This window comes from Rhea pennata, chromosome 3, assembly GCF_028389875.1.
Source record: "Rhea pennata isolate bPtePen1 chromosome 3, bPtePen1.pri, whole genome shotgun sequence".
Taxonomy (NCBI): Eukaryota; Metazoa; Chordata; class Aves; order Rheiformes; family Rheidae; genus Rhea; species Rhea pennata.
In genome coordinates, this window is record NC_084665.1 from 112,817,011 (window position 1) to 112,832,389 (window position 15,379).

A 15,379-nucleotide genomic window follows, 5' to 3' on the forward strand; every position below is an offset into this window, starting at 1 on the left:
TTTTTGAATTAATAGCAGCTGGGGAGCACTGCTGAGCATGAGGACCACTGAGGACAGGACCCCTGAGCTTCTTCTAGTGTGGCCCCTCAGTAACTATAGGGTGGTAAATGTGATTTGTATTTCTAAACTGAAGCATTATAATAAGAAATATGTTTTTCTTGAAGTTCCTGTGAGTGTCATTCTTTTTCTGGCTAGCTTATGCTAAAAAGGACTTGAACATTCTTGAAATTGTTCGTTAAGAAACTAAACCATTTGTTGTTACATGATGCAAAGTTCTTCGTGTACTTGCACAATTCTGAAAATTTATCTTCGTAATTTTCATATAAGTATTTCTGTGCTGTGCCTGGCTTCTTGAAAAAAACACATTTTAATAAACCAGCTAACAATAATAAGAAAGAAACCCACTGAAAAGTAACCTTCACCATACTACTATAGAAGTTATTCTGATCTTTTTTTTTTTTTTTTTTTTTAGAGTGGTTCTAAAATACATTGTTTATTGCTCTTCAATGCAGTCTGTTTGAATTGTTATAGTTTAAACTCTATTCCTAGACATCATGGCCCTACTTTGAACATTATGCCTGAATCATGAAGGATGGAAATGAAGCCTTTCATTGGTTGGCATATACTGCTTAATGTGTTATTCCTGCTGTCTTTCTTCAATCACCTTCCTTATCAAAATATTATGGTACAGATACCCTATCTAAACCATGATTATTTTACTGTTGCCTTCTTTTGAATGAATCTTTTTTGCTTCTTGGATTGCTTGCTAACTCTTGAATTCCAAGGTGTTATAAAATACTTCTTTCAAAGTTTATATGGAAAGATAAATTAAGACAGATGTATTTCTTCTAATACAAGCAAAAAATCTAAACAATCTGGCCACTGTCTAGCTTTCTACAAGCCAGAGATCTTCCTCTTTATAATGGATTGTAATTTATTCGATTAATATCCCTAATGATTGTTAATAGAACTCCTTTCAGAGTAGGATGCTATGTAGTGTGAGAGCAACAGATAGATTTTATTGAATAGGTCTGAAGAACACTGGAAAATAATAAGATCGATTTAAAATATGCTTATGAACTTAAAATACATAAATGCAGACAAACTGTGTCATTGTTTTCATGTAGTTTAAACAGAATGAAATCGGGCAGCGTAAAAATTAACAGTCTTATTTTGCGGTCACTGTTGGATGAGATACCATCAATAATTCTGCTGGTTTCCTGCTGGTATGGGTTATAGTGTTTCCTGAATAAGTTTAATTAGCTCCATCTTTGGTTACAGGTTGTACTGAGAAGTATCTTTAAAAAGCACTATTAGGAAAATAATACACAAGATTTCTTCTGAAACTTTATGAAATGTGTGACTTGAGACTGCTCATTCTGCATTAAAATGTATTAAATTTTTTTTGGTTGTAGATTCAGAATATGAACAACATAATCACTTTTCCATTGGACAGTTTGCTAAAAGGAGATCTGAAAGGAGTAAAAGGGGTATGGTTATCTTCTTTTTAGCTCAATGCATTTATGGCACCAATAATAATTTTATATAATATATTAATTTAATTTTATTTGAGGGAAAGAATTGGATAATAAAATATATAATAAAGTATATAAAGTAAACAAATTAAACAAGGAAGTTCTTTTTGTATGTATGTGAATTGAGTCATTCCTTCTCTATATGGTTTTAAATACAGCATGCTTTTGACTGTCTATACAAACAACATTTGGAAGGTTAAAAATCAATCCTGAAGTGTAGAACACATCCAAAAAAAGAGGCTTAAGAATTATTAATTTACAAATATTTACTAGTTTAAGGTGGTTACTGCTTTATTTTATTTAAAGATTTATTATTATGTTTATATAGCATTCTAAACTTATGGAGAACTTATTAGGAAAGACATGCTTGACTGAATAAGCATAGGTTTTTTTCTTAGCAGTGCTGAAATGATTTCTATTAACTGCATAGTATACAGTGGGATGACACATGGTTATACCTTGTGTCATATGAGCAGTGAAATGGAGCTGTGTGCTCCTAGAAATGCTTTTCAAAATATGAGTGTATTACTTCTATTTGCAAAGTTGCTTTTACACAGTTGTTAGGTGAGCTGTGCAAGAACAAGTGGAATTCTTTGTTCTGTTAGGTGCTGCAGATGGCCAAGGTCCACATTGATATTTAGAGCTACTGTATTTTTCATGTAAGTAAGTAATGTATTTAACATTTTTTTTCTGTCTTGACAGGACTTAAAAAAACCCTTTGATAAAGCTTGGAAGGACTATGAAACAAAAGTGTATGTATCTTTTTAACATTAAGCAATAGCTAAGCATAATTTAAGCAATTTCTGAGCTGCTACTTGAAGCTCTGTATGTAATTAAATGGGCTTAAATATGCACATCTCCAGTGTTATTTGGGAAAGTAAAGTTGAGATCCATTCTTATACTCTTGAACCATCCATAGATCCTGATTGTTATGGCAGCTTTTTTTTTTCTTTTCCTGTAGATATAACTCCTCAGGTTATTTTCCTCAAAACACAGTTTTAATCACTAATACCTTTAAATGGGAATATGCAGAGAGTTCTTACAGAACAGATCTGTTCCCTGTTGCTTATTCTTCAAGAACGCTATTGTACAAAGCTGTGTCTCTGCCTTCCCTCTGCGCTTCTTTTTGTCACCTCAGCTAAAGTAACTGAGGGAGGTTGGGTCATTTTTTTATTTATAACTTGGGACTGTTCTAAAATAAGAGAAGAAAGTAACCTATAGCTATATGTCAGCCCACCTCAATCAAAGATTGGGACTATCCTAAGAATTTGTGAATAATTCATCTTTCCTCACCATCAGTCATTCACATGCTTCAGTTATAGCTCTGAAGACTGTAAAAGGTTGCAAAAGCTGTGGACTAGTTAAAACCAGTACATTTCTCTTAGGACCTCAGTTTGAGCCTCTGTTTCCCCTGTAACAGCTAGGCAGTGCTACCAGTCTGGCACAGCAATGGGACTAGTCCGTCTGTGTCCTTGGACCGGAACTGGTGCAGCCTATGGGCTCTTTTTGTTATGAGGCAGTTGCTCTTTCCCCCTTGTACTTAAACACTAATGGCAGACATGCCATGAGAGCATATGGGGAAGGAGTACACGTGTCAGAAAAACTGCTCATACTTCCAGCAGGCAGACTGTATTTAACAAGGCTGTGAGCCAGATCTCACCCACATTCTTTAGTTTGAGCAGTCCTGTTGTAGTAGATTTCAGGGTAAAGATATTGTATTAATTTTGCACAGGAAAGAATAGTATAAGCTTACTGAAGCACGTTATTTACTCATCTCTTAGCTGTTTAAGTAGTGTCTATATTCTAGACCCAAACCTGTCTTTCCTGGAAAGAAAAACAAATTTATTTATTTATTTATTTTTAATGAAGATGCCTTTTATTTTTAGGCCTGTGAAAAATATATATTATCCCCAGAAGTCTTGTGCTAGTAAGTGTTATGCTAACGCTATGAAGACTAAATGCTTCATGAAAACTCGCAAGTTTTTGCTGGAAGGATGTCTCCTCCTCCTTGTGAAAGCTAGGCATGAGATCTGTTATGCACACTTGAGTGAAGAGAATGGGTTGTTTGAGTGTACTTACGGGATTATAAGCACCAAGTAGACTGAGGTGCATTACACTACTGTGCAGAAACACAAGTACTCATAGCTGGATATAACCTTCTATCATTAATGACTCATTTTTGAACCATTTGAAATCTATGGGGAGATGAACAAATTCTTAGTACACTCTTCTGTAAAGATACCCACATAGTTACGTGATTAAACAATGATGTTTCCATCATTGTCTCTGTTCAGGACTTGTATGACAGGAGAGAGAGAAGTGATCTACTGTTAGCCTTGACAGATAGAAGATGAAAGGTTATAAACTCTTTCACCTAAAAGACTAAAATGTCAGAGCTGATGTTGGAGAGTCAGATGGAAAAGGAAGACTGGATGAAACTTGGAATGAAAATGTATAATACAGTTTTATCAAACAAAATAGCCCTTGGAAGCACTCCATTTTCCAGAGTTTTCCCTACTTCAAGTTTTTATCTTTCTCGTCCTAATCCCAGTCTCTATACTTTGTCACATACGTAGCCCGACTAGCCTGCCTTCCTGTTGTATGAGGAAGGAGAGGAAAGGAGATATTGCTGCTGCATAGCGAGCTTACTACTACTACATGTACCTAGAGTATTCATGTTGTTTCATTAGCTGAAAATAAATACTAGTTGTCGTTGTGTCAAATAATAACATAGGTTCTGCCCTGTTTAAATTAAAAAACAAAACAAAACAACTCACAACAACAATAAAAAAACTTTTGAGTTTATTTATACTGTAATTTGAATGGCAAAATTGGTTTCTTTGAAATGTAAATTAAAATGTACATTGAAAATCAATAATGACTGTTGCTTCTCAAATTGGAGCTGTAAAAATAATGATATAGAGAAAACTGAATGGCCAAGGCTGTCTGTTTTGTATCTAACCTATTTTTTGTTATCATTCTTCATCCTGTATTTCAGCTTTCCTTATCTGTTACATAGATCTGAACTCATTGTGTATTAGTCATATGCAGCTGCATTGCAAATGAATTGAAGCGTGCTTAGATTTTAATCTTAGTCAGCAATGTCTATATATGCAATGTGTGCTGTGTGAGCTTCAGAAACAACAGCTTTTACAGAACATGTGCTTCCTTGTTTTACTTGTTGCATATAGAAGATGTTTCTAAAGAATTTTCTCTGTTTTCTAATTAGTTTTGCTTAATTGATCTACCTGGAAAACCTGAATACCCAGTATTTTCCCAGTATTTGGAAATCCCACAGTGGCACATCCCAGGACTATCTTTGCCAGAAAGATTTACCCAGTGTCATACTGGAAATTCTGTCTGCATCTTGGCACTTGATGCTGCCAACCCTGATTGACCCTTTTGGTTTGATAGGAAAAATAACCATATTTTGGCACCCCAATGTTCTGCACGTAGCACTGCTTTACATGGATTTTGGTTTCCCTAGAAACAAAGTGCCTTGTAGTATTGGTGAAATAGGAGGTAGCCTGTTGTTGTAGTGAAACAGAAGATTAAATTTTGGATTACAAAGGTGAAAGTGTATTTAGAGACAAGAAGTATAAAAGTAAGAAAATGCAAAGTTGAAATACGGCAACATCCACCTCTGTTGTTTGTCACTGAGGGCTTTTTTTTGTGTGTTTTGTATTTTTTTTAAAAAAGCATTTCTGGAACTATTGGAGCCACAGGGCCAATTGCAAATGCTTCCAAAGTGCTACCTTTTAGGCACTGCCTTATCTCTGAGTTTATTTCTGGATCTAGCTTCCCATTTACTTTGTGGGCTTTCTAGCTGCTACAAAATGCAAACAAAGCTCCAGCAAATGGCTTCAGGGATAACTTATTTGTCTAATTATTGGGTGCATGTCAGTATGCTTTGGTCGTGGTTTTATTACCTGATGCCTGTGAGAATATGAGTTCCCTTTAAAGAGTAGAAAGCGCTCTTCCACCCGAGTTTAGCTTTTTCATTAAAAGGAATTAAGTTTCTGAAAACAATGTCTATTTTAATATTGTGCTTATCATTCTATATCATAAACTGTCCAACTCTTTGGCAGTGTTGGTTGTCTTTTGGTTTAACTAGCATTTAGAGACTCCTAATGTTAGAGACTAATGTTAGTAAGCTCTTTAAATTTTAGAGGTGGTTATCTCATATTATATTCTGGTTATGTCATACTATGTTCAAGTATTGTTCTCTGTAAACAATAAAAATACTGGTAGTTGGTAGTTATTAGCCTTGAATCACATTTCAGTGAATTCTTTGGCCTCTTGAATTCTTGTTAGAGTCATAGAATCATAGAATCAGTAAGGTTGGAAGGGACTTCTGGAGATCATCTAGTCCAACCTCCCTGCTCAGCATGGTCACCTAGAGCACGGTAGACAGGGTTGCATCCAGGCCGGCTTTGAAGATCTCCAGGGAAGGAGACTCCACCATCTCTCTGGGCAACCTGTGCCAGTGCTCCGTCACTCTCACAGGGAAGAAATTCCCTCTCACGTTCAGGCAGAACTTCTGTGCTTCAATTTCTGCCCATTGCCTCTTGTCCTGTCACACGGGACAACTGAAAAGAGTTTGTCCTTGTCCCCTTGATACCCTCCCTTCAGGTAGTTATACTGAGAAGATCCCCCCTCAAGTCTTCTCTTCCCCAGGCTGAAGAGGCCCAGCTCTTGCAGCTGTTCCTCATAGGGCAGATGCTCCAGCCCTCTGATCATCTTTGTAAGCCCTGCGCTGGACTCTCTCCAGTAGCTCCCTGTCTCTCTTGTCCTGGGGAGCCCAGAACTGGACACAGGACTCGAGATGAGGCCTCCCCAGGGCTGAGCAGAGGGGCAGGATCACCTCCCTCGACCTACTGGCAACACTCTTCCCAATGCACCCCAGGAGACCATTGGCCGCCTTGGCCACAAGGGCACATTGCTGGCTCATGGTCAACTTGTCATCCACCAGCACTCCCAGGTCCTTCTCTGCAGAGTTGCTCTCCAGCAGATCAGCCCCCAGCTTGTTGTGGTGCCTGGGGTTATTTTTCCCGAGGTGCAGGACTCTGCACTTGCCCTTGTTGAACCTCAGGAGGTTCTTCTCTGAATGGCAGCACAGTCCTCAGGTGTATTAGCCACTCCTCCCAGCTTGGTATCATCAGCCAACTTGTCGAGGAGGCACTCTGTTTCCTCATCCAGGTCATTGATGAAAAAGTTGAACAGGATGGGACCCAGTCCTGAGCCTTGGGGGATGCCACTAGCCACAGTCCTCCAACTAGACTCCACGCCACTGATGACGACCCTCTGAGCTCTGCCTTTCAGATAGTTCTCAATCCACCTCACAGTCCACTCATCTAACCCACACTTTCTGAGCTTCTCTAGGAGGATGTTATGGAAGACAATGTCAAAAGCCTTGCTGAAGTCAAGGTACACAACGTCCACTGCTCTCCCCTCATCTACCCAGCCAGTTATTCCATCATAGAAGGCTATCAGATTGGTTAAGCAGGATTTCCCCTTGGTGAATCCATGCTGACTGCTCCTGATCAAATTCTTTCCTCTGTATGTCTGGAGGTGACATCCACAATGAGCTGTTCCATCCCCTTTCCAGGGCTGGAGGTGACCCTGACTGGCCTATAGTTGCCTGGGTCCTCCTTCTTGCCCTTCTTGAAGACTGGAGTGACATTGGCTTTCTTCCAGTCCTCAGGCACCTCTCCAGTTCTCCATGGCTTTTCAAAGATGATGGAGAGCAACCTGGCAACAACATCCGCCAGCTCCCTCAGTACCCGTGGGTGCATCCCATCTGGGCCATGGAATTGTGGATGTCTAGCCTGCCCAGAAGGTCTCTAATCCTATCCTCCTCAACCAAAGGAAAGGCTTCCCTTCTCCAGACTCTCTCCCTCATGTCCAGGCTGCAGGATTCCTGTGGGCTGTCCTTAGCAGTGAAGACTGAAGCATTCAGTAATTCTGCCTTCTCTGTATCCTTTGTCACCAGGGCCCCCACCCCGTTCAGCAGCGGACCCACATTTTTCCTAGTCCTCCTCTTGTTGCTGATGTATTTGAAGAAGCCCTTCTTGTTGTCCTTGACATCCCTTGCCAGACTCAATTCCAGCTGGGCCTTAGCCTTCCTTGCAGCATCTCTACATACTCTGACTGCATTCCTATAATCCTCCCAAGTAGCCTGTCCCCTCTTCCACAGTCTGTGTATCTTCTTCTTCTTCTGTCTGAATTTGGCCAAGAGCTCCTTGCTCACCCATGCAGGTCTCCTGCCCCTTTTGCTGCACTTATTGCTCATAGGGATGCACCGCTCTTGAGCTTGGAGGAAGTGATGCTTGAATACTAGCCAGCTCTCCTGGACCCCCCTCCCTTCTAGGGCCTTAACCCATGAGATTCCACCAATTAGGTTTCTGTAGAGCCCAAAGTCCACTCTCCTTAAGTTCAGGGTTGCAATCCTGCTTGTTGCCTTCTTTCCTGCAGGATCCTGAACTCCACCATCTCATGGTCACTGCAGCTGAGGCTACCCCAACCTTCACATCTCTAACCAGTCCCTCTCTCTTGGTAAGGACAAGATCCAGCAGGATAGTTTTCCTCGTAGGCTCCTCCACCATTTGCAACAAGAAGTTATCATTAGCGCATTGCAGGAGCCTCCTGGACTGTTTGTGCCTTGTTCCAGCAGATGTCAGGGTGGTTGATGTCCCCCATGACAACCAGGGCCGGTGATCTTGAGGCTACTTCCAGCTGTCTGTAGAAGGCCTCATCAGCTTTCTCTTCCTGGTCAGGTGGCCTGTAGTAGACACTCACAACAGTGTCCCCCATGCTGGCCTGTCCTTTGATCTTTACCAATAAGCTCTCAACTGCCTATCAACTGCCTCCTCCTCCTCTTCCACCCTTAGGCAGAGCTCGATGCATTCCAGTTGCTCTCTCGCATAAAGAGCAACTCCACCACCTTGCTTTCGTGGTCTGTCTTTCCTAAAAAGCACATAGCCATCCCTGGCAGCATTCCAGTCATGTGAGCTATCCCACCATGTCTCCGTGACTGCAACGAGATCGTGGCCCTGTGATCGCACACGGATCTCCAGCTCCTCCTGTTTGTTCCCCATGCTGTGTAGATTAACATGGAAGCTAAACGCATCCTAGAGCTTTTCTTTGAGGTTTTTAGAGCTATTAAGGATCAAATAGATTCTATTCCTGATGTCCCAAAAAAGAGCTGTATATTTGCTATTCTCTGTGATTTTTTTTTTTGTATTGGTATAACTTCCTCGTTCACAGCTGATATCTGGTTAATTCTTTTATTTGGACTCTATTCTCTGGGGCTGCAAAATAGCATAGGTGGCTGTAAGAGGATGAGAATACAGATTTTTTTTTTATTCTACTTTATGAAAATACTGAGAACATTCTGGAATACATTTTTTATTCATGTGACTGAAAGTTTTCAGAACATTCATTTCAAAGGAGAGAAGCTTCCTCAGAAGGACTCTTTCCTGCAGGACCTGATGGGCTGAGAATGTATCTGATGTTGGCTGGCTGCACTGACTGCAGGAATATTCAACAGTTTGGCTCTTTTCTGTCTGCCAGTAATGGGGGCAAGAGGGAAGACAGTGCTGTTCAAAGTGCTTCCCTGTGAAAACGGGAAGAGAATTAAGGGATTAATTCTAGTTTTCCCTTCGCTGCTTGAGGTGTAAGAGTAGATAGTTTCTCATTCTTGAGATACGTAAGTACAGAATATATTGTTGACTGGAAGTCCTCAGAACATACAGAACCTTTTCTTTTTTGCGTTAGGGGTAATGTTAACATCAGATTAAGAGGGCAATTGAGATATGTCATCTCTTCAGAGAGATAGCTGAGAGACACTTGACTACTCGTGAGGAGGTACAACACAGTGTGTTATTTGTTCCTTTTGCTGCGCTTCCTGTATCCCATCGTAATGCTTCCTCTTGTTCCAGAGCAGTATCCCGTTTCCTCAAAAAGCCCTTCTTACAAATTTTTGCTTCTTAGCTGTACAAATGACAAATTAGAAGTCTTTTACCAAAAAGTAAACACACAGAGAAACCCTCATTTGTTTTTCTTATTAGTATCTCATTTTATATTAGGCTTACTATTTGAGTAGTATAATTATATTACTTCCTCTAGGACTAACACGAAAAATATCTCAAACACATGAGTGTGTGCAGGGGTGATATACTGCATGGTAGGCTTTGGTTATTCATTTATATTCTGCAGGAGAACCTGTTTCACTCGGAGCTCTTGGAAAGTGTTCATGGAAACTTTCAGGGAATTAGGACAGCTGGTCTAGCAGACTTTGAAGTCTGCAACAGAGCCAGCTGGCCAGCATTCCCAGTGCCAACTGGCTCAGTAGCAAGCAGAGATGGCAACTGTGATTTGGCTTAGGAAACCCTGTATATATAGAAGATGACTTGATGACAGGCAAGACTTAATAAATCTGGTGACATAATTGAACTCTGTTAACCAATGTTTGGTCAGTTGGGATAGTGCATTAATTTTAATGGAAAAAGTGGGCGGATTGTTTTGTTTCTGGCTTTGTTTTTCTTCAACACAAGGACTTAGTATCTTATTTTCATTTAGTACCTTCTTTTATAGTTTCTGTCAGGAGAGATGATTGAATTAGATTTCTGCTACTGTATGTTGTTGATCTCTAGTCATCTTCAAATTTCAAGTGAAATTGCATCTCTAAGTAAATCATATGCAAAGCTACAAGAGTTTGGCTCTGCATCTGTCAGTAGACTTTATGAATAATCAGATTTGGTGAGAGGCTTTGGATTTCTCACTTCATTGACTAATTCTTTGCCTTATAGTACAAAAATAGAGAAGGAGAAAAAAGAGCATGCTAAGCTGCATGGGATGATCCGTACAGAAATAAGTGGAGCTGAAATTGCAGAAGAGATGGAAAAAGAAAGACGGTTCTTCCAGTTGCAGATGTGTGAGGTAAGAATCAACCTGAAATTCATATTGTTCTGCTAAAATTTTATAGGAAAATTTTTGAAAAGCAACAGTGGTGTTAAAAGGAAATACAAAGTTATTAATGGACTCAAGTTATTAAAATACAATTTTCTATGCTGATGTGCTGATTTTTTCTAATTTTACTTAGAAATAAATTGTAGACTAAACAATGCAAAGCTCAGTTAAACACTTATAGATGGTAATAAATAAGCCCTTGCACTGCTGCTTCAGTCTAAGTTATTTTAAGCTCTAGATCATTCTCTACATTGTTCTCCACACCGCCAGCTGTTGCAGTAGGAAAAACTTCAGTCTAGCACACTGATGCGCTGGTGCTGGGAAAAAAGTGCTAAAGATGAGATCTGGTTATCGTTCAAGATGTTTCAGAATGCTGCTACTTTAAAATGTTTGTGATTTTGCAGTATTTTATATCTGATGAACATTTTTTTTGTTTGGATTCATATAAAGGCATGTCAGGCTTCATAGTTGGGAGTCCAAATTGCTGTGCTTGTTCTTTCTATGCTTTCACAGAAAAGTACACAATGGGTATTTTCTTTTGTTTTCAATATGATGATTAGGGCTGATTTGACCCGTGTGCCAACATAGCTTAACAACAGGTGCCCTGAATGTCAGTTTTAGTAACTGTATGTGCAAATATTTAATAGAATTCATACTTCTAGATGGAGTCAGGCTAAAGTATTCAAAACTGATGAAGGGATTTGAGCTCCCAGTAATCTTACGGATATTGCCAAATAATTGCCCATCTGTATCCTTCCTAAGAAATAACCAGAAACAGATGCTTCTATCTCACTTTGTCAAGTGAAGGAGTTCACTTCAATTGGTTGCAACAATGATAAAATGCTGGGTGAAATCTGTAAAATTTGATTGAAATACCTTTAATGCAGAATAGCTGAAGAATAGCTGTATTTCTTGTGCTTTTTTGGAAAAGGAAAATTATACTTGGATACCTTGGAATAGTCATAAAAAGAGTTTTCATTTTGCTTTTGTTTTTAAAACAGAAGTGAGGTATATTGCAGATGTATCATAAATACAGGATAGTTCTCCATAAATTGCGAGAGTGAGCTTAATACCAGATGCCTTGAGTTCCCTTTTTAATATAACAGAATTAGAGACGTAATTCTTCCAACCAAACGTTGTCCAGTGTAGATGTCTACCACTGAGCTAGTCATCCATTAGTTTACCTGAACCAGCACAAAAAGCAGCAACATTGGAAACTGGCACTTGGATACTGCTACATTTTAGCAGTTTTAAAAAATCCAAGATGAAGTATTTATCCCAAGTGTAAGTGAAAACCAGATGCATTGGAGCATTGTTAAGAAGACATTTACTCCTTTGCCTGTAGGTCAATATCTAAGCAGGGATTAAACATTGTCCTCATTTAATGGACGGTTAAGGACTTCTGTTAATGTTTGGCCAATGGTATTTCTGCTTACGTGGCTGCCATCTTTTTTGCTAAGCTATTTGGGGAGGAGCTGTCACTTAATGAGGAATCCGTTTGTGCTTAATGCAGAGAGACACTAATTGGACTTTCTTTAAGCTCCACAGGAGGATTTTTTTAAGCTCTTGCTAAACTATTATTTGCCATTATCATTAACGTGTATAAGAAATTGATAGAGAAAATGATAAAATCAGAGGGCAGATTAAAAAAATCTATTAGAAATGGTTAAAATAATCTCTCACTTTTTTGAGTAAATTCCTTTCTTCCCTAGTGAAATCTCTCTAGGGAGAGATTGAGCACTAGTGATACAGGTTTCTAGATGGGCTGCTAGGTGTCAGAGTTGGTTCCTAAATTCGCTACATGAACTCTTAAGCTTCATGTAACACAGGCTTCCACTAGGAGTCATGAAGAAGGCGGTAGTAGTTTGAATTAATCATAGCAAAGTATCCCCACAGGGTATCAAAAAGCAGCAATGACAATTGCTTTTGAGTGATTAATCCTTGAAGCCCCGGTTTGACATATTTTTTCTTGGGTCCAGGAATTACTGCTGTAGCAGTAATTGATAATCATTAATTTCTTTTGTGAATTTCTCTTTTAACAGTACCTGCTGAAAGTCAATGAAATCAAGATTAAAAAAGGAGTAGACTTGCTTCAAAACTTGATCAAGTATTTTCATGCACAGTGCAAGTATGTTTTGCTTTTCTTTATTCTTACACAATAATTGCAGCAGTGTCTTGTTTTAAACTTTTGACACCATTATAACACTTTTCTAGATTTTCAAAATAAATCTAAGATTCAACTATTTCCATAGTCCACTTTTGGTGGAATAGATCAGCCACTGTTTTTCTTACTATATTTTGAAACATATGATGTTGAGCTAGTCCCATATCATGTAAATGTCTGTGCCAAAGGAGTGCTACACAATGATTTGGCACATTTCAAAAACTGTTCTTGAAATAGAGAAAGACAGACTGATATGTTAGTTTTGAGGGATTTTGGGTGGGGGGGAGGAGGAATGTGTTTATCTAGCAGTGATCTAAAATAATTCTGCTTAAGAAAAATACATTGCATAAGCAGTGGCATAAAACTGTATGGAAAAAGTGACTTCATTTTCTTTTTAATTCATTGGAGGGCTCGGTAATAAACCATAAAGCTGTCATTAGACTGCTGGACTTATTTTACTGTTGTCTCACAGATTTATAATATAGCAATAAAGTAGAAGCTATAAACTAGAAAGAGGCACTATCAACCTGTTCAAATCATTATGTTTTTAAGTTAAAGACTAGTCCAAATCGGTGTGAATTGCTTTCTCTATAATACTGTGTTGCAAATCCTTTTCAGTTGTAGTTTGTCATTCATCTTGTCTTTTCGTTTAATAGAATTTCCACAACGTGAATGTTATCTTGTGTCATCACTTTCATGTCTGCTTCTGAGGCTGAGAATATTTCTATTGTAACTGGTGCAGCAGAATATTCTTTAATCTAATGTGATTGTATTGTGGTTTTGTTAAAATTTATTCTAAAGATGTCACAAATGTCACAAAACACACAAATACATACAGTTTAGCATATTGAGGCTGTACATAGGCCAGAGGTAATGGCTGGAAACAGAGGTGTTTTTTGTGAGAGGCTTGCATTAGAAATGATATTATTGTGCTCCACAAGTCACGATGATATTGTATGCAGTAGAGGGTCAACTGTGCTAGAAATGAAACTTGCTTGGTCTGGGCCTTCAAAAAAAGTGGAATTAGAACCCATATGTGAGGTGAGAATGAAGAAAACCTGTGGCAATTGATTGTGGCAGTCTTGAATCTTCCTGGGAACTTTGCATATTAGAATGAGCTAAGAGGGAAATAAATTGGTCAAAGATGCCTGAAAAATGAATTATAAGGACTTGAAGTTTTTGGCATGGCATAATACATGTCTGTCTGTGGCAATTTTTTTAAACAAAAAATGCAAAATAAAGTTTAATAATGAAGTTTTTTATTTTTCTTTAAAGTTTCTTTCAGGATGGATTAAAAGCAGTTGAAAGTCTCAAGCCTTCAATTGAGATGCTCTCAACAGATCTTTATACAGTGAGTAGCAACCTTTCAAATGCATGCTGTAAATTTAATTTTTTCTATAGAACTGTAATTGTTATGTTTCAGATTGGTTGACTACTTTAACATTCAGCATTTTAAGGTTTTGAGTGGATTGTAAAATTTTGTTGTAGTATCGTGTCCAGAAACCTTAGTTTCAGTCAAGGACCCTGCTATGTAATATGGTAGGAAAGCTGCCTTTTCTCTAAAAAGTTGTATCTAAATAAAAAGCTTACCAACTAACGTATGGTAACGTAAATAACGTATGGTTTCAAACTGAACACAAGGAAGCTTGAACAGTATGAGGCAGTGTCTAAGGAAGTGGTCTTAACCCAGCAACATCCTAGCAATTATCAATCTTTTGAAGATATGAAGGAAAAGAAACTCATTACAACTTCTCTTTTCATGTTTTTATTCTTGCTGAATATTTGTCAGAAAAATGAACCAATTAAGTAACAAATTCCGAAGAAATGTGTTGAAAAGAACCACTGCTTCATATTTAACTAGTATTCTTCTTCATTCAAGATAAAACAAGCACAAGATGAGGAAAGGAGACAACTAACGCAGCTTAGAGATATTTTAAAATCAGCGCTCCAGGTTGATCAGAAAGAGGTGAGCATATAAGGTGATTTAACTTTGGTATATCCCTTACAAAAACTTCCAATCTAATACTAGTTTTTGAAATTAATTATTTTAATTTTTATTAGCCATGTAAAACTCTCTTGGTTAATTTATTCATTTTTATTTTGACATTCATACTGTATGTTTCAGATAAAGTTTTGAGTATTTTTAAGGAGTCCTCACTAAAAATACACGTAGGACTTACTGCAAAAGAACTTTGCAATCTTAGAAAGAGTAACAAAAGTGCTAAAGCTGGTGGGCTGTCTGTGAACTAACTGCAACCAATGGGTTCTTTGTTGTTCAAAGTGAGAATGGAAGAACTTTGACAGTATCAGAAAGACCCAATCAGAAAGACCTCATCAGTACAGAAGTTCTCTCTTTAAAAGATTCTGTATTATCAAAAGATTATGTAAAATTAAAATAATTCCAAATCTCAAAACACTTAAATCATCACTGGCGAAAATGACAATGACGTCTGATATTCTACTGCAAGACACCAGTTTTCAATGGTGCAAGAGCTAGGTCAGTTCAGCAGTCTAGCAAAATAGTATTTCTTGAGCTTCATCTATGATTGCTGTTAGATTTAAAATTTTCTGGAGAAATTATATTTTGCAAGCTCTGATCTAGAATCAAGCATCTTGTTTGTAATCAAACCCTAAACATTGTGTCTACTTTTTTAAAAATGGCTTGTGCTTCATCTTCATATAAATAAATGCCAGTTTCGATTGTGTGGCT

The 15,379-nt window shown here is 38.2% G+C and overlaps 1 protein-coding gene across 2 annotated transcripts in view; it reads left to right on the plus strand.

Moving 5' to 3' along the window:
• The window catches only part of ASAP2 (ArfGAP with SH3 domain, ankyrin repeat and PH domain 2), an 87,816-nt gene that overhangs the window by 36,154 nt on the left and 36,283 nt on the right, over positions 1-15,379 (plus strand). For both annotated transcript variants that reach the window (XM_062573013.1, XM_062573014.1), the window contains exons 4-9: positions 1,416-1,490; positions 2,238-2,287; positions 10,346-10,475; positions 12,548-12,633; positions 13,945-14,020; positions 14,549-14,635. In XM_062573013.1, coding sequence (XP_062428997.1) covers positions 1,416-1,490; positions 2,238-2,287; positions 10,346-10,475; positions 12,548-12,633; positions 13,945-14,020; positions 14,549-14,635 — 504 coding nt within the window. The remainder of the gene's footprint in view (positions 1-1,415; positions 1,491-2,237; positions 2,288-10,345; positions 10,476-12,547; positions 12,634-13,944; positions 14,021-14,548; positions 14,636-15,379) is intronic.